At 38.5% G+C, this 25,026-nt stretch overlaps 1 protein-coding gene across 1 annotated transcript; it reads left to right on the top strand.

Moving 5' to 3' along the window:
* Window positions 1–396: 396 nt before the first annotated feature.
* ppp1r2 (protein phosphatase 1, regulatory (inhibitor) subunit 2) lies at window positions 397–24,266 on the top strand. The gene is made up of 6 exons (XM_048542707.2): window positions 397–642; window positions 3,705–3,812; window positions 5,852–5,935; window positions 18,147–18,238; window positions 20,710–20,862; window positions 22,902–24,266. The coding sequence occupies exons 1-6, from the start codon at window positions 536–538 to the stop codon at window positions 22,943–22,945; spliced, it is 588 nt and encodes a 195-aa protein (XP_048398664.1). The 5' UTR covers window positions 397–535; the 3' UTR covers window positions 22,946–24,266.
* Window positions 24,267–25,026: the final 760 nt, after the last annotated feature.

The following is a 25,026-nucleotide window of genomic DNA, read 5'->3' as shown; positions in this document are numbered from 1 at the left end:
CGCCTGACAGCATCTGAGAATAGATTTCACTTTTGGAATCCGGTGTGAGACAGTTTTTCATCTTCCTTTGGCTTTAGACTGCCAGAATCCGAAAGCATTTTGTTTTTATTCGACATGACTTGTGAAGGTGAGGGGTAGGCGAAGCCGCGTGTGACACTATTATACCAGCGGCTTGGTCACTGTAGCACGTTGACACGATGGTAACTGCCCCCAATGGTCCGCCTGACCTTTCACCTGAGCAACCGCAGCTGCGCTCCCGTCACGTGCCTGTCCCCAGTTCCGGTGCCTCACAATGCAGGTCCTCCCCTTTCTCCTTGTTCTCACGAGAACTTGCACAGTCACCGGGCGGGGCGGTTAGCCGCGCTCCCCAGCGCTCTCGCGAGAGATAGTGTCATCGGAGAATGAGGAGCGGCGCTGCTCGAAGTTGTTGTTGTTGTTGTGGTGGTGGTGCTGGAGGAGGGAACTAGCCCAGAACGGCTTCTCCGGTCCGGAACCCACAGCCAGCTTCCTCAGGACGCGCAACACCCGTTCTGCCATGGCGGCTCCCGCACCCATCAAAGGGATTTTAAAAAACAGAAACTCGGTCCCATCTCAGCAAAACTCGGCGCTGGATCTGTGTACTGAAGAGGAGGAGGAATACAAGTGAGCTGCTGGAAAAGAGGGATCAAACGGCAGGAGGGCAGGGGTAGGAGTGGTTAGGAGAGCGATCAGAATTGGGGGCGGGTGGATGGGGAGATTGAATTAGAGGAGGGGCAGGGAGGGTATCTGGGGGCAGACGGGAGGGGCGGGGAATTTTCTGAGGGGGACAGGGAGGGAATTGGGAGAGAGTGGGGTGTCAAGAGAAGGGCGTTTAAGGAAAGGATTTGGGAGGGTGGGGAAGTGAGTGACCAGGGGAATAAAGGAGGGAGTGAGGGCAGACTGAGTAATTGAGAATAAGGGAGAAAGTGCTTCATGGGGAGGGAAGGGGAGGCGGTTAACAGTGCTGATTGATGCTATCAATCTGAGCTTCGAGTTCCTGAAAAAAATGCAGCTTCATTCGTAATACTATTCCTGGTCTGCTCACCAAAGAAATAAGGTTACTGATAAACTTCCCATTAGATCTAGCCATTACTTGAATGCAGGAATTTTTTAGCAGGCAGATGATGTGCTGATTACTGACTGACCATTTTCTTCCTGTATGCCACTTCCTCAGTTTTGACCTTGCCTGCACTTTGTGTTATTTTCTAAGACTTTTTAAACAGTGCAATGGTGCACATCTTTGACTCACTCGTTGTTTTCTTTGTCACTTTGCCCTATAGCGTAGCATGTACTTCAGGTGCTTCCAAATGGTTCTCTAGATAAACTTAAACTTAAAATAATTTTAAGAGTGTGGCACCTGTGCAAAATTTTAAACCAGAAAATTTATTTTCATTGCTGTTTGCTTCTGGCCTGTTTTTATAGTGTACAGAGTTATTTTTGATCAGTCTATTCACACCCGTTACCTACCTCAGAGGTAGGGTTGCTGCCATGGTGCCACAGTACCCTATTTTGTCATGCATGTATGTTGGTTTCTGGTGCCTAACTGTGATTTCTTTTTCGTTGGCCTGTATGTTAGTACAGCATACTTTTTATTAACTTGCTCCTATGAGACCAGAATGTCAAATATTCCAGTTGATCAAGAGGTCCACATCATCAATGTAAAAACACACACTAAGTAAAAGAAACATAATGCAGGGGGTATACACATCATTGTTATACTTTATTGTTTAATTGATTGATTTATGTTGTAAATAACGTTACTTTGCCTTAAATAAGACACGAGCAGAGAGTCTTCTCATTTGCACCCTTTACTGACTGCTCTGAGGTTATGCCGATACAGTGCGGCCTGAGGTGCAATATCAATTGGTTTCATGCTTGCCTCAATCAAAAAGTCTCTGCTTCCTCATCCAGAGGCTTTCAGATAGGTTGGCAATTCAGTGCAGTATTGAGCATTGTTGTTAATATATTTTGAATCACTCCTTAGTCATAAACAGCTCAGCGCTCTCGGGTGAATGTGAAATACCCCATTACACTTTTCAAAAATCGGGGAAATGCTGGCCAACACTTAACTCTCAACCAACATTTTCGTCACTTCTCTGATTGCTATTTGTTGCATCTTGCTGTGTTCAGCGTGTGTACTGTATTGGAGAGTGACTGACACATATTGGGGGATTCCAAGTTTCAGCTGGTTACTGGATTTCTAATTTTTCAAGTTTATAATTTCACCCTGGAAATGATTTTCTGACTTTGCCTTGCTGCACTTGATTTTGAATTTGCATGCTTTTGGCTGATCTCTGGTTCAAACTGTCCACGTCACTGTATGTGGACTATATAGTATCACAGCTCATGCCAAACCTCAACTGCTGCTACTCAATCTTCTTGCCTGGATCCAACCGCTTGACAAGAGCACATGCTCTCCTGTTGGCCATTTGTTGGAGCTGCAGGCCAAATGAAAGCAGCCAACGAGGAAAAAGTCTGACATTTCTTGCAATATGTAATCATATAATTATAGCACTTTTATGACCTGTGGTGAGTCGCAGATTCTTCTAAGCCACTTCAAAAGGGTGGAATTATGAGATTTCAAGTGTACAAACTTTATTTTTCTGTTGTTTACCTCTTATAACTGTCAAGACTGGACTTATGTGACCATATGAAACCACCAGAGTGACCTCAGTTTTTAATATAGTTAGTACATGTAATGTAAGATGATGCCAGTGCTGACCAGAATAACATGACCTTTGCTGGATTGTGTTCATGTGTAAGGAAGCAAAGAACACTTCTTCACAACGCAGTCTCTCTTTGCAACCACAATGTGCAACTTGCTGACTGAAATGCTTTCAAATGCTCTCAAATAATGAAAGGTAAATGGTAATTTTTGTTCTTATCTTTCAATGTCAAGCTATAAGTAACTGTCAGAGCAGAAGATCAACAGCTGAAAATCAATAATGTTATTTTTAAAAAAATTCCTCATTACCTCCCGAGACCCACTATCCCACACCCATACACTCCAAAAATGCCAAATTAATGATGAATATTGAGCTGTTCAGATGACTGCCCTACACTGAGGCTTAGAAGATGAGTTATGCCAGTAGTGTTGGCACTTTTACACTCCATGTATCAGAATAGTTGGCTTGGATAGAATCAGTGGTACTTTTTTAATAATACCGTTTCAGGCTTCTGGAACATTTTAAAAGTTAATTTTACATTAGTTGATTGGGTTACACACAGTGATCTGGAATCACTTATTATTTAAAATGATAGGCTGCTCCATACACTTTCTTATGGTTTGATATAAATTGAGGTTCAGCACCGTAATAATTAGGTGAAATCTGTTGAAGAGTTCTGTTTACTGTGTAAAAAAAATTATCTATGCTGTTATTTGAAGTCTTGTTGACCATTTAAGGCCTCAATGGCATTATATAACTTCAGCTGGTCTTAATTGAAAAAGAATTTATTTGAAAACCATGTTATGTTTGAAAATGGTGCAGATTTTTGAGGATGAATGGGCTTTTGAGAAGACACATTTCATTCAGTGTCAAAATAGGAGTGTTGTAAAGGGTAGTTAAATAACATTAGAATATGAAAAGGAACTTTCATCAGTAGTAACTTTTCCAGATCTGGGATTTGAATTGTATAGCAGTGAGCCTAGTGGATTTTAATGACATTTGAACATACATGTTTTGCAGTAAAAAGTCTCAAAAATGGGATGAAATGAACATTCTTGCCACTTACCATCCAGAAGGGAAAGACTATGGACTAATGAAAATCGATGAACCTAGTACGCCATACAACAGGTAAATAAGCACATTATTTGTCTTAAGTTGCAAAACATCTGCAAACTCAACCAAGGGACTGAAATGTTCAGGAAAATTATAAAATAGCATGTTTTAAATTGCTTTCCTGTACTATGAAGTGTTGGAATACTGAATGTAGCAAGTCATTATAATTTATGTTTATGCTTACATGGTTTACAATAAGACAACAGACAAAATCTTAAAGCCTATATGTTCTTTTATATTTCTAAGTAGAACAGGGAATTTAACCTGGAACTATTGTGTCATGTAGATTTTACTTTTGGGATTAACTACCTTTACAAATAATTGATTTAAGTTAAAATTAAAACTTCTAAATTTCTATAATTATCAAAAGTAACTTAATTGGAGAGGACAACAGCTGTCAATGAGACACACAGTCCGATTTGATCATTCTTTACTTAACACTTCTGCAGGGGTTCACTGTTTGATACTGTTGACTTTTATCTTGAGCTGTTCCAGGCTGGTTGGACTCCTCAGTGTGCACTCGGCCATTTGAGCATAAATTAATGTGATTCATTTATTCATCTAATAAAACTCGCAAAGCTTTAGAGGAGTTTCTTTTAAAATTGGAAAAGCAAGTGCTGATTTAAACTTTGGTGCTGTAACATTCTTTTATTTTGGATTTTTAAAGTTCTTGTTGAACATGATTTATTACATTTCTGTAAGTATCATGATTTCAAAACAAAAAGAGCAACAATTTTTAAAATCACTTTATCACAATGGCAATTTTACTGAATCATGAAAAGAGCTGATTGACCTTTTTCTCATGGTACTTCTGTATTTGGACCAAAAATGGTAATAAATTTGTACTTTAAAGGATAATGTTTTGATTGGCTGGTTCACTTTATGAAGAATGTCACATGAGGAATGATTTCTCTTTCAGTATGTTTATATTGAGAATAATTCAGAATAAGGGAATGAGTATTTTTCAAAAGCTTCAGTGGGTGAATAAAACATTTAACCAATAAACAGGTATTGTCATGGCCTCTGGCTGAACTTCCATAGAACAGTATAAGTGGAAGTAAGGTTTCCTTTTTTCAAATCAGTAGTGAACAGTTCTCTTGTATAGATTCCAAGTAAACCTGAATAGTCTCTTAGACGTACGTGTTCAACGTATGTCAGTATGCATGTATAGCTGAATAGTAGTGTACAAATTGGCTAAAATACTTCCGCAATATTGAATGAGAATTAAAGAACAATGCCACCATACACTATGTTTTAATTTGAACAAACAGGAATTTCTGGGCAGTTTAAAAATATTCTGTAAAGCTAAAAAATTGTTTATCTCCAGTATTAAATGATACTGAGAAAAGTCTTGTTTGCATGAGTTTTCTTTTGATTGTCCCATTAGAAACCTTTCCGTTAGAATTTGTTTGAAACGTTGATTTTTACATATTAAGCATTTATGACTCAATCCCCATATAAAAGTAACTAGAACATAGAACAATACAGCACAGAACAGGCCCTTCGGCCCTCGATGTTGCACCGATGTTACTCATTGTAATGGTGAAAAAGCAGTGGTGTGCATTTGCAAGATATGTATATTCCTTCACTCCATAAAGTCTTTGATTTTATTGGGATTATTCTTAATGCTTTTTCTTGTAGTAGCAAAATATAATTTATTTCTGTAGCATGCAAAAAACTGTGTCCAAATGATACATCCAGATATACAGGGAGTAATCAGAAAGTCCAGAAATTCATGAATAGTGTTCATTTGCCACTAAATCATTCTGCTTTTCGGTTTCAGTTCTAAATTTGTGTAAATCATTCATTAAAAAGTGAACATGCAGTGTGTAACATACATACTTCAATCCTGAATCCTAGGTTGAACAATGCAGGGATTGAAGGTCACAATAGAACTGTTGTACAATGCTTCAGCTTTGACTAAGTTACAAAAAAGATGTTTATTAACAGAATGAAATGTTAAAATAAGAATTTTTAAGTAAATCTAACTTGCAGATTGTTAATAATGTAGTTGCAAGTGGAACAAAATCTTTTTTCTTATTTTCTTTGCACAGGATGATAGAAGGCGATGATGATGAATCAGCAATGAGTGATTCTGAATCAAATGTAAATATTACTGCAGAAATATTAGCAAAAAAGTGAGTATGTAATTTGCTCAAGCTCTGAATGTTTTTGGTGTGAGTTACATTCCTTTGATATTGAAAAAAATGCTGTGTTTAGTCTCTGAAGTTTGTTGATCTCCTGTAGCATTTCTTTCTTTCAGATTTGGGATGTAAAATAACATTGAAAAGTAAATAGACTTAGATGATTGAGGTTGGCGTTCACTGAAAAATTTATGAGCAAAGTGTTGCCCTGGAATTTTTCTCACCTTGTGCAGTTTTATGTTGACTAAAAATGTTAGGCTGGAATAATGTAAACTCAAGTAACATTTTTCATATTTCCTTGTCACAAGTTTTGTATTGTAGAGAACTAGATCAGGTTGAAATGACTGTGTGTGCCTGCTTTTGGTGTTCTTGAATTTATCTTGTTTACATTCCCATGTTACATTCCAGAACACTGAAAGGAACACAGTGCAGCTGTTTAAAAGATGTGCTGGGAACTTTTAATATTTTAGATTCTGGCTTTTTCCAAGTTTGTAAAACTTGAGAAATGAAGTGATGGGTGGCAGAATTTAAAGTCTTTCCATCATTAAGGAATATTCAGTCTTAAAATTTTAAAATAGAAACAAAAAGGCTTGAAAAAGGCATGAGTACTGGAACATATGTACCTGTTATCAGATCTTATTAAGGCAGCAGTACCCCTTCCATCTTGCTTTTCCATCAGCTTTACTTTAGTTTTGCTTATGATGGGTAGAGGGGACGACAGTCAGAATATGGGGTAGCAAGAACTGTAGATGCTGGAGTCAGAGATAACACATTATGGACCTGGAGGAACACATCAGGCCAGGCAGCATCAGAGGAGCAGAAAAGTTGACATTTCGGGTCAGGACCCTTATTCGGAATATGTGTTTTCTGAAAGGCACTACTGCAAATCCAGGTGTTGGATTGACACAATTTAAGTTTAATAGCCACAAGCAAGACATCATTGGTTTCTTTTTGAATGTCTGGTTGTGGAAGAGTATTATTTACATTGCAGATACTAGTGCTAATGGACATCCTATTGGTTTCCAATAAACTTATCTACCACTCAGGCATCTACCTATACAGTAGGGTCTCGTTATCTCTGTTGTTGTATACAGTTAATTCTCAAGTATATAAATTCTCTGGCAAAATACCCAGCTCTACTTTTCCATGTATGTTTTTCTGATCCTGTTACATCAGATTTGTGAGAATATCTTCTCATCCCTAGGTTTATTAAGGTGAACTGGAAACTAAGTCCAGATAGACTATTATTTGTGCCAAAATGATCATTAAATTGAGGATTTGGAGGTTTATAGAATGCAATAAGGGAAGACCAAGAAACTGATAAGGAAAGGGAATATAGAATATGAATACAATCTAGTAGAAAACAAAGGACTGCAAAAGCTTCTGTGGTATGTAAAAAGGAACGGTTTGTGTAAAACAAAAATCAGCCCATTACAACTGGAGTCAGGAGAACGTATAATGAGGAATAGAGAAATGGCAGATAAACTAAATGATAAGTTTGTCTGTTTTCACTGGGGGAGATACTAGAAATTTCCCAGAATGAGGGGTCCCAGTGGCTAAGGGAATGAGGGATTGAAGGAAATTAATTTCAGGAAGAACTTTTTATACTGGAGAATTTAATGGGGCTCAAAGTTGATAACTGCCCAGGGACCTGGTGGTCTACATCCCAGGGTGTTGAAGGAGGTATTTATAGAGGTAGTTGATGCAGTGTTGATTGCCTTCCAAAATTCTGTTGATTCTGAAACTATTCCTGAGCGTCAGAAGATAGCAAATGTTAACCCACTGTGTAAGAAGGTGTAACAGAGAAAACACGGAACTGCAGACCGGTCACCCTTACATCACTGTTCGGGAACATGTTACAATCTAGGAACAGGATTAGGCCGTTCAGCCCTTGAGCCTGCTCCAACATTCAATAGGATTATAGTTGATCTGACATTCCTCACAACATTTCCTGCCCTTTTCCCCATGATTCTTGACTCCCTTGCTGATCAAGAATCTATCAACCTCAGCCTTAAATATACACAAGGACTCTGCTGCCATAGATCTTTGCGGCCAGGAATTCCAAAGTCACTCAGCTGTTTGAGAAAATAAATTCCTCCTCATCTCAGTATTTAATTTGCAGCCCTTTATTCTGAAAATATGCCGTCTGGTCCTAGATTCTCTCATGAGGGGAACATCCTCTTGGCATTTACCCTGTCAAGCCCCTGAGGAGTCCTACATGTTTCAGTGAGCATCTCCATTCTTCTAAACTTCAATGAGTTTAGATAATCCCTCCCTACTAGGAACAAAACCAGAAATTGCTAGAAAAGCTCAGCAGGTCTGGCGGCATCTGTGGAGAGAAATCAGAGTTAACGTTTCAGATCGAGTGACCCTTCCTCAGAACAAAGTAAGAATTCCCTATTTTTATATTCCAACCCTTTTGCATTAAGGGCCATCATTCCATTAGCCTTCCTGTTTACCTGCAGCACCTCTGTGCAAACTTTGTGTGTTCATGGCTAAGTACCCCAAAGTCCCTTTATGTTCTACTTTTTCTTAATTTAAGTAATAATTTGTTCTTTTATTCTCCTTTCCAAAATGGCAACTTCACATTTTGCCACATTATATTCCATTTGCCAATTCTTTGCCACTTACTTAACCGATCGACATCTCGTAAACTATTTGTATCCCTCTTGCAAACTTCCTTTTCGTATATTTTTATCTTTGCAAATTTGAGTACTGTATATTCACTTCCTTCCTCAAGTCATTAATGTATATTGTAAACAGTTGCAGTCTGAGAATTGATCCCTGTGCAACCCCACTGGTCACAGGTCACCAACCTGAAAAAGAACCCCTTATGCCTACTTGCTGTTTTCTACCCATGAGCCAATTCTTCATCTGTATTACTGCCAATACCATAGACTCTTAACTTATGACTTGACTTTTTGTGATGTACCTTATTGAATGCCTTCTGGAAATCCAAATACAACACATTGTCTGGTTTCCCCTTTATCCACTCTGATTAAGACATCTCAATAACTTAATAAATCAGTCAGATACTGTTTCCCTTTCATGAAACCATGTTTTCTGTTTTTGATTAGATTATGATTTTCCAAATGGTATGCCTTTACTTCCTTAATACTTGAGTCCAATACTTTGCCAACAATCAGTGCTAGGCTAATTGGCTTTTAATTACCTGCTTTTTACCTCCCATTTTTGAATAAGGATTTTGCATTGGCAGAGTCCAAGGATTTTTGGAAAATTACAGCCCAACGCTTACACTGTCTCTGTAACAATCTCTTTAAGTATCTTTGCATGCAAGGCAGGGGACTTATCATTCTTTAGCCCAATTTGTTTGCCATCTTCTACTGCCCGAGGGATGGTGACATTCATACCCAAACTGTAGGGCAGTGATAAGATTCTCCAAAGGTTGGGGTTCTGTTCTGTTTGACCTTAGAGTCAACTTGGATCTTGACAGAAAGTTTATACTCCAAGTTTAACATTGATCTGAAGATACAATATCAGAACTTCTGCTGTGAGTAAATAGAAAATAGAATTCGTGTAAACTAGCAAGAAGCATAAAATGGAGAGTAAAGGCCTTTATAGGTTTGTTTAAAGGAAAAGATTAGCCAAAACAAATGTAGACTCTTTATAAGCAGAGTCAGCGGTGAGAATGGAAATGGTAAAGAGGAAATTACTAAAAACCTCCCAAAATAATACAGGGACTTGGTGTAAATCAGGAACTAATTTTTTTTTCAAAGAAAGGTAGACAGATCCTTTGGACTTGACCATCTACACCCAGAGTGTTGAAAGAAGTGGGTGGGGAGATGATAGATGCATTAATTATGTTTCAAAATTCTAATGACTTTGGAATGATTCTCGCAGATTGGAAGGTCACAAATATAACCAAACTGTCTAAGAAAGGAGGGAGAGAGAAAACAGGGAACTTACACATCTTTTAGCTAATATCAGCCATTGAAAATGCAAGAATTTTGAGAAAGCATGTGTTAATGATACATCTGAAATGTAGTGATAGGATTGGGCAGAGTCAGCATCCGTTAAAGGAAAAATATAAGGTTTAACAGACCTGGTGGCATTTTTAAGAATGTGACTAGCAGAATAGATAAGAAGTGAGCAATGAATGTGGTATATTTAAATTTTCAGAAAGCTTTTGAAAAGTCCCACACAAGAATTTAACAAATAATATTACAGCACCAAGGATTGGGTGGAATATTCTGGAATGGATTGTAAACTGTTTAATGGACAGAAAACACATAGTAAGAAAAATGTGATCAGAGATAATGGGAACTGCAGATGCTGGAGAATCCAAGATAACAAAGTGTGAAGCTGGATGAACACAGCAGGCCAAGCAGCATCTCAGGAGCACAAAAGTTTACGTTTCGGGCCTAGACCCTTCATCAGAGAGGGGGATGGGGAGAGGGTTCTGAAATAAGTAGGGAGAGAGGGGGAGGCGGACCGAAGATGGAGAGAAAAGAAGATGGGTGGAGAGGAGCGGATAGGTGGGGAGGTAGGAAGGGGATAGGTCAGTCCAGGGAAGACGGACAGGTCAAGGAGGCGGGATGAGGTTAGTAGGTAGGAAATGGAGGTGCGGCTTGAGGTGGGAGGAGGGGATAGGTGAGAGGAAGAACAGGTTAGGGAGGTGTGGACAAGCTGGGCTGGTTTTGGGATGCAGTGGGGGGAGGGGATGAGCTGGGCTGGTTTTGGGATGCAGTGGGGGAAGGGGAGATTTTGAAGCTTGTGAAGTCCACATTGATACCATTTGGCTGCAGGGTTCCCAAGCGGAATATGAGTTGCTGTTCCTGCAACCTTCGGGTGGCGTTATTGTGGCACTGCAGGAGGCCCTTGATGGACATGTCGTCTAAGGAATGGGGGAGGGGGAGTTAAAATGGTTTGTGACTGGGAGGCCCAGTTGTTTATTGCGAACTGAGCAGAGGTGTTCTGCAAAGCGGTCTCCAAGCCTCCGCTTGGTTTCCCCAATGTAGAGGAAGCCACACCGGCTACAGTGGATACAGTATACCACATTGGCAGATGTGCAGGTGAACATCTGCTTAATATGGAAAGTCATCTGGGGACCTGAGATGGGGGTGAGGGAGGAGGTGTGGAGGCACGTGTAGCACTTCCTGCGGTTGCAGGAGAAGGTGTCGGGTGTGGTGAGGTTGGAGGGAAGCGTGGAGCGGACAAGGGAGTCACGGAAAGATTGGTCTCTCCGGAAGAGAGACAAGGGTGGGGGGGATGGAAAAATGTCTTGGGTGGTGGGGTCGGATTGTAGATGGCGGAAATGTTGGAGGATGGTGCGTTGTATCCGGAGGTTGGTGGGTTGGTATGTGAGAACGAGGGGGATCCTCTTAGGGCGGTTGTGGCGGGGGCGTGGTGTGAGGGATGTGTTGTGGGAAATGCGGGAGACGCGGTCGAGGGCGTTTTTGACCACAGCGAGGGTCAAAGTTGCGGTCCTTGAAGAATGTGGACATCTGGGATGTGCAGGAGTGGAATGCCTCATCCTGGGAGCAGATGCGGTGGAGGAATTGGGAAGAGGGGATGGAATTTTTGCAGGAGGGTGGGTGGGAGGAGGTGTATTCTAGGTAGCTGTGGGAGTCGGTGGGCTTGAAATGGACATCAGTTTCTAGCTGGTTACCTGAGATGGAGACTGAGGGGTCCAGGAAGGTGAGGGATGTGTTGGATGATGCAACCCGAAGGTTACAGGAACAGCAACTCATATTCCGCTTGGGAACCCTGCAGCCCAGTGGTACCAATGTGGACTTCACAAGCTTCAAAATCTCCCCTGCCCCCACTGCATCCCAAAACCAGCCCAGCTTGTCCCCGCCTCCCTAACCTGTTCTTCCTCTCACCTATCCCCTCCTCCCACCTCAAGCCGCACCTCCATTTCCTACCTAGTAACCTCATCCCTTCTCCTTGACCTGTCCGTCTTCCCTGGACTGACCTATTACCTCCCCACCTATACTCTCCTCTCCACCTATCTTGTTTTCTCTCCATCTTCGGTCCGCCTCCCCCTCTCTCCCTATTTATTCCAGTTCCCTCTCCCCATCCCCCTCTCTGATGAAGGGTCTAGGCCCGAAACATCAGCTTTTGTGCTCCTGAGATGCTGCTTGGCCTGCTGTGTTTATCCAGCTTCACGCTTTGTTATCTTAGTAAGAAAAATGGGTCATTTTTGGATAGGTAGGTTGTGACTAATGGGATACAGAAGGTTCAGTGATTAGACATCAGCTATTCTTGATCAATGATGTAGGTGCCAGGATTAATTATCATATTTCCAAATTTACAGATGACACAGAACTAGGTGGAAGTATGAGTTGTGAGGAGGATACAAAGACACCTCCAATGGGATTTACAGCCAATTAAGTGAGTGGGCCAAAAATGGACGGAATACAAATGTAGAAGAATGAGTTTATTCACTTTTGCAGGAAAAATAGAAAACAAAGCATTTCATAAATGTTGATAGGCTAGGAACTATTGAATCTCAGATATTTCAGTGTCCTTGTTCATGAATCTCTAAGTTAATTCAATTTGAATGCACATAACATTTTCCACAAGATATCTGAATTGATCATTCTAATAAAAGGGCATGATTTCATTGCTATTACAGATATCTGACCACACGATAACCAAAACTGAGAACTGAATATTAAAGAATATTTAACATTTTAGAAGAAAGAGGCAAAAATGATAGAATAGTGCTAATAGTAGGGAATGGGGTCAGTGAATTGGCGTGAGAGGATCTGTGATCGGAAGAACAAGATGTAGAAATTCTGGATGAAGCTACAATAAATCCAACATTGGTAGGAATGGTTTGTGAGTCACCAAACAGTGGCCATAATGTAGGACATAGCATAGAACAATACAGCGCAGAACAGGCCCTTTGGCCCTTGATGTTGCGCCAATGTATAAACCAGAAAAAGAAAGTGCAGGTAAAAAGGCTAATGCAGTCATCATCAGAGGTTTCAAACACCATGTAGACTGGTTAATGTGATGTGTACCAGTGCTGTGGAAGAATTATTCCTGGAATTTGTTTGAGATGACAATGCTAGTTCGAGAAACATATGTTGAGGAACCAGCACATTCTATTTTACATTCAATATTACACAATGGGAATAGTCTAATTAGTAACCATACTGTTTTTTTAAAAAAGCCTTCGAAACGAGTTACCAAAAAATGTCGAATTTGTCATTAAATTTGAAAACTGTATTTCAATCTGAAACGAGGATCAAAAAATTAAAACATGAGCAATTATTAAGGATATTTGCCATGGTGGATTGTAAAAAAAAACGTTGATAGGCAATACCTAGCATTTAAAGAATTAATTTTGGGCTTTTAAAAAGAAAAACAAATTCCTTTAAATGAAAAATGTGCAACAATAAATGGAGTGCCATGGTTATTAAACAAATTTAGAGAGTATTATATAAAGGAAGGAGACTTAAAAAGTTGCAATCCTGAGGATTGGTAAAATTCAAAGGAGAATGAAGAAATGTTAATGAATGAGAGAATAAAATATGAATATAAAATAGAAAGAAATGTAAAAATGGTTCATCATAGAGATGTACAGCATGGAAACCGTCCCTTTGGTTCAACTCGTCCAAGCTGACTAGATATTCTAAATTAATCTAGTCCCATTTGCCCTAATCCCTCTAACCCCTCCTATTCATATACCAATTCAGATGCCTTTTAAATGTTGTAATTCTACCAACCAGCCCCACTTCCTTTGGCAGCTCATACCATACATGCACCACCCTCTTGCGTGAAAATGTTACCCTTTAGGTCCTTTTTAAACCTTTCCCCTCTTGCCTTAATCTATGTCCTGTAGTTTTGGACTCCCCTACTCTGGGGAAAAGACCTTAGCTATTCACCCCATCCATGCTCCACATTATTTTATAAACTTCCCTAAGGTCACCCCTCAGCCTCCGATGCTTCAGGGAAAATAGCCCCAGCGTATTCAGCTTCTCCCTATAGCTCAAACCCTCCAATCCTGGCAACATCCTTGTAGATCTTTTCTGAATCCTTTTAAGTTTCACAAATCCTTCCTACAGCAGGAAGACCAGAATTGAATACAATATTCCAAAAGTGGCCTAACCAATGTCCTGTACAGCTGCAACATGACCTCCCAACTCCTATAATCAGTGCACTGACCAACAAAGGCAAGCATGCCAAACACTTTCACTATACTGTCTACCTGTGACTCCACTTGCAAGGAACTACAAACCTGTGCTCCAAGTTATCTTTGTTAAGCAACACAGCTCAGGACCTTCCCGCCAAATGTATAAATCCTGCCTTGATTTGCCTTTCCAAAATGTAGCACCTCACATTTATCTAAAGTAAATTCCACTTGCTGTTCATCGGCTCATTGGCACATCGGCCCATCTGATCAAGGTTCTGTTGTTCTCTGAAATAACCTTTGCTGTCCAAGACACTACAAATTTTGGTGTCATCTGTAAACTTACTAACTATACTTCTATGTTGACTTCCAAATTCATTATATAAATGACAAAAAGTAGTGGACTCAGCACTGATCCTTGTGGCACAATGGATATCTAACAACGACAAGCCAGAATACAGAAAGGAGATAGAGGGCTTGGTGCTGTAGTGCGATGAAAGCAACCTCTCTCACAAAGTCAGCAAACTAAAGAACTGATCATTGACTTCAAAACAAAAGGAGAACACGCCCCAATCTACATGAATGGAGCTGAGGCTGAGGGTGGACAGTGTCAAATTCCTAGGAGTGACGATAATCGACAACCTGTCCTAGACTTCCTATGTAGATACAACGGTCAAGAAGGCATAATAATGCCCCTTCGTTCTCGAGCAGCTCAAGAAATTTGTTATGTCCATAACGACCCTCACCAGCTTTTACAGATGCACCACTGAAAGCATACTGTCCAGGTGCATAACAGCCTGGTATGGCAACTGCTCTGCCTAGGATCGTTAAGAAACTATACAGCCCAGTACACAGCCAACCTTCCATCCATGGTCTCATCGCTGCGGAAATGCTGTGAACAACATCAAAGACCCGTCGCACCCTGATAATGCGCTGAAGACACAAAAGCTTGAACACATGCACCAGCAGGTTCAGGAGTAGCTTCTTCCCGGCCATTAATAGATTGATGAATGGACTCTCTAACATCAAATAATGCTGATCTTGTAATGTTGTTCTTGCCTAGTGCATGCCCTGTGCGACGTAACCTGTATGCTTCCATCTGAGTCATCTTTTACATCCTTTGATCTGTATGTCTTTGCTTACTATGATCTGCATATACTGCTCATAAACAAAACTTTTCACTGTACTTAGGTACACTTGACAATAAATTAAATAAATCAAATCAAACACCGCTGGTCATTCTGTAAAGCAATCCTGCACCACCACCCTCTGTCTCCTACCTTCGAGCCAGTTCTGTATTCAAGTTGTTGGATTTCTGTGTATTTCATGTGACCTAACTTTGCTAACCAGCCTACCATGCAGAATCTTCAACACCTTACTGAAGTCCATATAGATGCCCACCGCTCTGCTCTTATTGACCCTCACTCTGGTTAGAGACATGATCTCCCATGCACAATGCCATGCTGACGATCACTAATCGACCCTTGCCTTTCAAATACATGTAAATCTTGTTCCTCAGGATGCCCTCTGATAACTTGCCCTTTGTTGATGTCAGGCTCACAGTCTATTGTTCTCTGGCTTTACGACCTTTCTCGGATAGTGGCAGCATGTTAGCCAACCTCCAATCTTTGGCAACTCACCTGTGGCCTACAAGGTTCAGTGAAAAGTTTTATTTTGCAAGCAGTACAGGCAGAAGGTAACATACGAAGATTATAGCATGATTGAACAGAATGTGGAATACAAAGTTATGGCTGACCTGCAAGTAGATTTAAAAGAACATTGTTAGTAATTCTAACAGACTTAGAATTGAGGTTTGAAATTGCAGAATGATTGTAAGAAATGATAGAGAACCCGCAAAGAGTCGCTGTATGTCGGCGCCATCTTGAGTGACTTGCCATTGCTAGTACCATAACAAATCAACTTTGCACCATGCCTCATGGTTATGTTCGGGGGAAAAAAAAATTAGTTAAAGGGCTGGTGAGAGGCAGCTTCAAATTGTGCGGTATTTCTGCTCCAGAATCAGCTCCTAGCTGATACAAGGTTCCTCATTCTAGGGTGGAGACTCGGTCACAGGTACTGGCAATTAGACCAAAACAGGGAGAGAGATTTGATCACCATGTTCATGTCGGATGGTATGTTGGGCTGGAAGGGAAGTAGCAATGATTAAAGAGTAGCTAATTAATCTGCATGAGATAGGGAGAGGGGCTGATTCTGTGTATATGTGCATGCATACAAGTGAGAATTTGAGGGAAAATGGGATTACGTTGCAGAATTTGACAATCACTGTTTTCCAATGTAATCCCATTTTCACTCACTCATAAACATGCACATATCTACTATAGATATGTGTAAAAGAAAACAGCAAGAAAGAGATATGAATAAATTAGAGGCAGAACAGGATAATTTGTGATAGAAGTAACAAAGAAATTAAATAAATACTTTGTTTACTTTGAAGATACAGGATGTTTTCCTGCTCATATTAAGATCCAAGGGCCTAGTGAGAATGTGAAACTGATACGAAGTAATATTTAGTTTAATAAAAAGTAGTTCTGGAGAAATAATGAGACTGAAACTTGACACAGTCTTCAACTTTCAACTTCTGCTGTTCAGTCTGTCAATCATTTGGATGTGCGGTCCATTTTATAATGTTGCCAAGTTTATGTTATGCAAAATTTGGAAATGTAATTGTGAGGAGGATGCAAAGAGACTCTGAGGGTTTTTAAACAGGCAGAATGAGTGGGAAAGATACATGGAATACAGTGTGATTAAATCTGATGTTTACTACTTTTGGTAGGTGGGATGAAGGTACAGAATATTTCTTAAATGATCAGCGTTCAGAAAGTGTTGATGTCCAAATGGACCTAGATGTTCATATTCATAAGCTATTGAAAGTCAACAAGCAGGTGGAGGAAGCAATTTGGAAGGCAAACAGCATGCAATCATTATTGCAAGAGGATCTAAGTACGGAAGCAAAGAAGCCTTACTAATAGTACTCATGAGACTGTACTTGGAATATTGTGTACGGTTCTGGTTCCCTTGCCTAAGGAAGGATACACTCACAATAGAGTGAATGTCATGGAGGTTCACCAGTCTGATTCCTGTGATGGTGAAAATGTCTGAGACTGGACCTGTAATCTGTCTGGCATTTAGAAGAACTGGAGGCAACCTCATAGAAACTTAAAACCCTCAAAAGGATAATTGAGTAGATGCAAAAGGTATAATTTTTTGGCTATGGAGGTTACAGCCAAAGGGCAGCTTCACAATATGAGACAGATTTAGGACAGATGTGGGGAAACTTCTTCAATCAAAGGTTAATCTTTCGAATTCTCTGATGCAGAGGAGTGAAATCTCAATCAATCATTCAGTCAGTTCAAAATGGAGATTGAGATTTATGCTTAGTAATAACATCAAGGAAAACAGGCATAACCTGGGAATATAGTATGGAAGTAAATGATCAACAGTGACCTAGAATTGAAGAGTAAAATTGAGTGGCTAAGTGACCTACTCTTACGCATGTTTCTAACATGTAAGTACAGCAAACAATTACAAAACAAAATGGTATGTTGGCCTTTATTACAAGAAGATTTTTGTACAAGCTTAAAGATATTTTACTGCAATTATATCGAACCATCCTGAGATCTCACCTTGAGTATAATGTTCAGTTTTGGTCTTGCCTATGAAAATATGTTTTTGGCATGGGGGATGGTGTCAAAGGTTCACCAAACTAATTTCTGGAATGGATGGATTATTTGAAGAGTTTTGAATCTTTGGAATTCTGAGTTCTGTGGACTACTAGTTGTTGACTACATTTAAGAATGACAGCGATAAATTTTGAAAGGTTTACAAAAAATCAGAATCATAAAGGAAAATAGTATTTAAGTCGAAGATCAACCTCGATCCCATTGAATGACAGAGTGGACTTGAAGGGCCAAATCCTCCTTTATGTTCTCAAAAAATGGAAAGACACCCTTGCAAAATTGCTATTATGTTTACCTAAACGTCAATGTATTTTGTAGGTTTTTTGTTGTCATGTTGGCATATGAACATGTCTATTTTCAAACTATATGTGAAGTTACAGGTCTGTGCTTTCTTTTACTATTTTAGACTTACAGCAGCTGAGGGAGTTAATCCTAAAATTTTTGAGCAAAAAGAAGAAAGTAGTGATGAGGAGGAAGAATTAACTCCAGAAGAACAAGGCAAGCCGACTATATTTGCATATTTAGGGAATACGTTTCACATTGTAAATTTCTAATGCCTGCTCGTTGTTGAACCATAAGACCCTATGACAGGCAGAGGACGCTGCTAAATAATGAGTCCATGGTATTAGGGGCAAGGTGCTGGGTATGGATAGCGAACTGGCTGGCAGAAAGCAGAGAGTAGGGACAAAAAGGTCTTTTTCAGGCTGGCTGCCAGTGTTATGGACCAGACTAAACCTGCTCAAAATATATAATATATCCAGAAGATAATCTGGACCCCAAGTTTTTCTTATTTTAAAGGCGAGTGTAAAGCGTTCTGTTCTGGGTAAAGTTCGATTGAAGCAAAACACACTTTATTTTAGCTACAGTGTAAGAATACAAACAAACAAGAAGGATTGGAATAAGTTCACTTGATTGCAAAGCTTGACACAATAATGGCTTATTTTACGTCAAAACAGCAACTGTTCCAATATAGTTATGTCCTAGAAATACACCCTAGGTAAAGGCAAATTCGGTAAAATCGATTGTCTCATTGTGTGTGTGTGTGTGTGTGTGTGTGTGTGTGCGTGTGTGCGCGCGAGACAGAGAGAGAAAAAACCCAAGCATTTTGCTGTAGCAGGGAGAGATGTATAGCATCTTCCAAACCCCAATAGCTACTGAAAATTGAAACTAAAATCCAGGTTCTGTGGGTGCTTAACTGCACCCATTTGTGCTGCTTCTGTTGTTCCAAATCAAAACAAAACCAAAGCCCTCACAAGCTGTTTACTTTATTGGCTTGAAACAGTCCGGTCAGTACCTCTGGCTCAATCTCTCTTCATTTTAAAAAAAAGGACAAGATATATATCTCAAAGCTATAGTATCGTCACACCTCCCCCATTTAATAAAATAACCATGAATAATCATAGATATCTTCATTTTTAATAACTTTTAGTGTTACAGTGAAGTACACTGCAATACATTATATTCACTCTAAGTGTGCAAACGTTTAGTATTACAGTCCACTTTAGTCTATTTCTTCCCACCACTGAACACCTTTTATCTTTCTTCATCACAAGTCGTGACCATGTGTCAGCAGTTATGTTCTCTTGTCCTGCCACGTGTACAATTAATTTTTGACTTCCTGTCTGCTTCCTGTTTCATCATCTACTTTTAAACGCTATCTAGTCAACTCACTTGCTATATTTAATCTTTCCTAAAATTTGACACATAATCCAAATATCTAGTCTCTGAACCATTTGACTCACCAATTTCTCCTTAGTTAATTCCAGTGGTAGTCTGACCTCATGCCGAAAAGATAATTCAAATGGACTGAATTTAGTTGATTCATTAGGTGCAACTCTGATTGCGAAAAGTCACCCCACCTGAGGGAGTGGAACTGGATTCTGGATATGGTTTGTTTGATGCTATCAGACAATGACCATGTGTTGTACAAGGCTTCTTTCAAAGAAATAGCCCATTGGACTGTGTCATTACACCCGAGATTATGTACTGTGATTTCCAATAGGACAGTTTATATAGCAGTTTATAGCATTTTAAGAATATAGTATTGTTTTTTCTCAACTCAGCAATCCACTCATTTGGATGAAATTTGAGGTAATTCTCTTAATCTATGACAGATGAAAATAACCCAAGACTGCTTTCATTGGAACAATTAGTGGTTTTTTTCTGGATTTTGCTTGCAAATAGATAAATCGAACAGTGTTATAATATTTATGGTAGAAATTTTTTTTCTATTTATGAACACAGTAAAAATATTGTTATTGCAAGACCTGAACCAATCGTTTGCACCTGACTTTAGATACACACACATTTCTCATGCTGTTCATCACTTGAAACTGGTAATTCTCTCAAACTCTGTGGTAGTTTTTGTGACATTAGATATTGCCACGTGCTCACATAGAACATTACAGCACAGTACAGGCCCTTCGGCCCTCGATGGTATGACAGGTCAGCACAACAATCTCAAGCCCATCTAACCTACACTATTCTGTGTACGTCCATATGCTTGTCCACTCTCGAGAATTGTTCCTTTTTAAAATCGCATAAGAGTTACCAGGATTTCATTATTTTTGAGTTGCTGGCATGTATTCAATGTGAATTTGTATTTATGTTTAGCACTTCATGAGAGTGTTCCATATTAAGTTACCTTATCAATTGTCCATCACTTGGAAATTATAATGGTTGTACCTTTTGTAATTGATTTGCTGGTCAAGCCATTGGATGACGAGTTATCTCTATCCTTAATATTCTCAATCACTTCTAACAAGTTATAGCTGTCTTTTTGTGGAATATAATGTGTGCATTGTGATACCCATCTTTCACTCGCTTCACAATAAATTCTATAGAATTAGTAAATACATGGAAGGACTTTATTCTCAATTTGATTCAAGCAGGGGGAGGGGGCAGCAATCTTTGCTGAAGAAAACAATCAATTTCACAGAGGCTTTTAAATATTTTTATTTTTTTTGAAGAAAACAAGAAGCAGTTTGAGATGAAGAGAAAAATGCATTACAATGAAGGCATGAATATCAAATTAGCAAGACAATTAATTGCCAGGGAACTAGATGATGATGATGAAGACGGCATGAAAGGAACTGATGACCAGGAAAAGGACTTTGAAAATGGTAATAATAAAAAGCTTCATTTTTGCATGAAATAGATTGTTTACAATGGTTTTGGAACTAACATTATTTGGGACACATCTGATTTATGTGCCAGTTGTAAAATTCACAGAAATTTCACTGAAAATTTACTCTCAACTGTTCAAATCTTTGAACTCATCTCAAATTTAGACTGATGTAATGTCATTTTTATGCATTTAAAGAAACAGCTGCAAATACTTAATGCATCTAAGGGCTGTTTTTAAAGCAACGTTAAGCTAATAAATGAGTACATTGACCTGCATAAAAATAACATGGCTATGCATGTGCTTCAGAAGTGCGAGCATTTGAGTCAAAGTTTGTTTAGCATTATCCCTAAAATTTTGATAGGATCATGCTAGAGCATTGTAACTTAAGTTTCAAGGCTTCTCTATTGATATAATGTACAAAGACTACATTCAAACCCGTGACATTAACCACCTGGAAGGAAAAGGATGGCAAGTGCAAAAGAATGCCACCAACTTGCAAGTTCCCTTTCAAGCCACACACCATCCTGACTTAAAACAATATCATGTTTCACCACTGTCCCTAAGTCAAAATCTTGAACTCCTTTTCACCATCCCTCCGTCCCCATTGTGATTGTACCTTTGTTACAACGACTAGCCATTCAAGAAGATCTCACCATTATCTTTTCAGTTGCAGTTTGGAAGGACAGCAAATACTAGCCTAGCCCAGTGATGCCTGCATCCTGTGGGGGGAAAAAATGTTAAACACTACTGCCACCTCTTCCTACCACTCTAAATTATTGCTTACTCATTCAAAATATCGGAGTATAGTTCCTCGACCTGACAATTCTTCTAACAATGTTCAAGACAAACTGGTATTTTCTTTCACTTAATATCAGCAAAGCTAAAACCACTGTACAAAATCCCTCCAAAAACTGTACGAACAAATCCCAATGCTTTGCTTTTCCCTAGCTACCTGCTTAAGCTCTGTCATGTGGGAACAGCTTTGATTTCTGTTTGATTCTGCCCTATCACCCAATATTTTAACCATCACAAAGACAACATCTATCATTCTTATTCTTTAACCTCACTGCTGATGACATGATTAATCATTTTCTTGCCTGCTAGCTTACCTTGTGTAATGCTGTCTTCACCTGAGATTGTAGTCCAATGTGCCTAAATATCTTTGTCATCCTGTCTTTTTTAAACTCTGCTTGACTACTTTTGTACTAACCTTCATTCGTTCCCTATATTTAATGCAAATATCTTACTCTCTGCAACTGCCTCCAGCCTCTGTACCAAAGTATTCCTTCTAAACTGTGGACTGTTACATGTTCATACTCCATTGTTAATACTCCTTTAACCACCTTGGTGCTACCCTGAAACTTTAAAATTTGTTCAATGACTTAATAATATCCACATCTTCTCAAAATCACCTTCATTGTACACTGTAGTATCTCTTTTGCTTATTTTGTTGGTTTTGGAACATATAATGTTTAATATTTGCAAGACCCAAAGATGTAGGTGGTATAGTGAAAATATATGTTCTCAGCGGAAACATAAAGAAGCTAGGAAAAGATTAACAAAATGATACATAGCTGCATTCTCCGACCAGATATGTTCTCTTGTAATTTTGTAGCTAATTTCAAACAGTAAACAGTAAATGATGTACAACAGTGAAACCAGTTGAAATTAACTTAAATGGATAATTTGGGTTAATTGACTCTCTAACTTGTTAAACACTACCACAACCATTTGTTCCATGGCAACATGCGATCTAACTATCAGGCAATTAGGGCAAATTTTTTAAAAAAAAACTATTTGATCTGTAATTCAACCAGTAGAGAATTTCTATAGGATAATGTATTTAAAATTATGAACAATAAATTAAATAAGACCAACTACTTGCAGTAAATTACTTGAGACAAAGCAACATTGCCCAGCTTTAATGTGTTAATAGCTTATTTGCAGGTTAAGACAATCACTGAAATAAAAATGTGCTCAGTACTACATTTCAAACATTTTCATTTTCTGCCTTTGTATTTTCTTTCCCAATAGATACGGATGAAGAACTTTCTGAAAATGAGGACATTGACTCTTAGAGCAGAGCCATGATTTAAATCTGGCACAAAAATATCCAAGCTAGCAGCGTTTACCATGAAGTGTTTTAATTTATTGAAACACAGGTGTTTCAACTACAGTCTAGCTTAGATTCAGAGAAGTCTGGTTCCACCTGTGCACTCAGAATTTTGCAGTGTGTTTCTGCAGTAATGTAAATAAAAATCTTCTTGAGAGGTGGGAAGGAGGTGTCTGTCTGCCTTTTTTTTGATGGCACTGCTGTTGGATCACTGCAAGAACTTTTTTTCTGAAAATCACAGTAGCATAGAATTCATGCAGTAGTATGTAGCACAGAACACTTTCCAGCGGTGCTGAACCCAATAATCAGACTGTAATACATTCATATCTGTGTAGTGCTATGTGCACATTTCAATTCATGTTGATACACTTTTGCAGGTTTATTGCAGAGTACTTTTTTCCACATTTCGCATCAGGTAACCAGTTCCAGTTCGTATTTTTATATTTGCGGATTTTGTACTTTTGGTTTCTGTGGGGCTAATATTTGGAAAGTGCTCAGAATGAAAGTACTGATAATTGGTTTGCCAACAGAATGTGATCTTTTGTCTTTGAAACTTTGAAAACACTAATGCTGCTGATGGTATAAGTTAACAATTTGTACTCATTGATGTTAGGAGGACTGGCTTAAAGATACTGGTGCCCTGTTTTTGAATGCTAAAAATCCAATCAAATCCCAAGCATAACGATATATTAACTAAGTGCCACCTCTGTCAAGACATAGCTATAGTTTATTTTGGGTAGGGGATTAAAATTCAAATTACTTTGCATGTATTTGGTGTAATATACAGCTTTATGTAGGGCAATGAAGGGATAATGTCTTTTCAGACTTTTGATTCAAATGGTAGTACTGTTCTTTTGAAGATGTTTATGCTTCTCAAAGTTTATATTTTAAGCCATTGAAATTCATTGCAGTTTGTGGATTTGAAAGGCACATCATTAATAAAGTCCATTGAAATGCAAGCCATTTTTATAATTCAAACTAGATAATATAATCCCATTGTGCAAAGCAAAGTTTTCTCTGGAATATTTTGTCTGTAGTTTTCATTGGAATATATTGAGGTGAATTGTTTTTACAAATGTGCACACTCCCTGAACATCTGTTTTCACTGTTTAACAACTTTTAGTTGTCCTGCAGTATTTCAACTAACTATCAAATCTGTACTTACTGTATTTAATTCCTGCCATGATAGCATTGGTTCCTATCATTGTCACCCAGTATTGTATTAATTTCAGTATAACAAAACTCTACTATGTGAATAGAAATATAAAATAAACTGTGTACCTCCACTTTTAGTAGATTTACTGAAGGTTTTATTGTCTGGTTTGTTTCAGAATGAAAGGAATGAAATTCCTTTCCAATTATACTCCCATATGGTTGAACATAAATGGTTATAAAAGTGTGAAGTAGCAAATACCTTTTGAATGTATGTTTATAATTAGATAAAACAGAATTGATGTACAAGTTAATTGAGTTTCACCTTTGGTCAACAGTAATGAATAACTTAGTTAATAAAAAATGTTAGGTTACTAAATTAAGAAGTGCATATACCTTTGCATACTTGAATATACGTTTTAAGCCAAAGTTGCATGCAACTACATCCAGGGAAACTTTCTTTTGTTAGTAATTTCATTAGTAATTAGTAACTAATTTTCATGCGTTTGTTCAATTTTACAAAAGGATCCAAATTTATACCCCTGTATTGGTTTTTATCCTTTGTGCTTTGTGACTCATATGGTTATATTGTAAAAATTGACAGTATCATTTGATCATAACACCATTGTCTATGATTTTTAAACTCTTACTTAGTTTTCACAAATTACTCTTTGTAGCAGTTCATGAGTTCAAGATCCTGCTGCTGATTTAATTTTGATAAGCCATGTATTTGAAAAACCTAAATTTTGACTGTGAGAGTATACATTATAGATGTATTTTGGTCTTTGGTATTTTAACACATCGTTTATAATTATATAACACTGTTCAAATCAAGTGTTCACAGTATTTATTTTGTACATTGGAGTGGACTTTAACTTTATACAATTGTAAATT

This window comes from Stegostoma tigrinum, chromosome 14, assembly GCF_030684315.1.
Source record: "Stegostoma tigrinum isolate sSteTig4 chromosome 14, sSteTig4.hap1, whole genome shotgun sequence".
Classification (NCBI taxonomy): domain Eukaryota; kingdom Metazoa; phylum Chordata; class Chondrichthyes; order Orectolobiformes; family Stegostomatidae; genus Stegostoma; species Stegostoma tigrinum.
Note: the sequence above shows the minus strand (reverse complement) of the source record. Positions and strands in the feature narration are given on the sequence as shown.

Excerpts from the sequence above, each read along its gene's own strand:
- ppp1r2 (XM_048542707.2), top strand. The coding sequence starts at position 536 with ATGGCGGCTCCCGCACCCATCAAAGGGATTTTAAAAAACAGAAACTCG. Across the intron at positions 3,813-5,851 it reads CCTAGTACGCCATACAACAG|GATGATAGAAGGCGATGATG; the intron begins GTAAATAAGCAC and ends TTCTTTGCACAG. Across the intron at positions 18,239-20,709 it reads ATTAACTCCAGAAGAACAAG|AAAACAAGAAGCAGTTTGAG; the intron begins GCAAGCCGACTA and ends TTTTTTTTGAAG.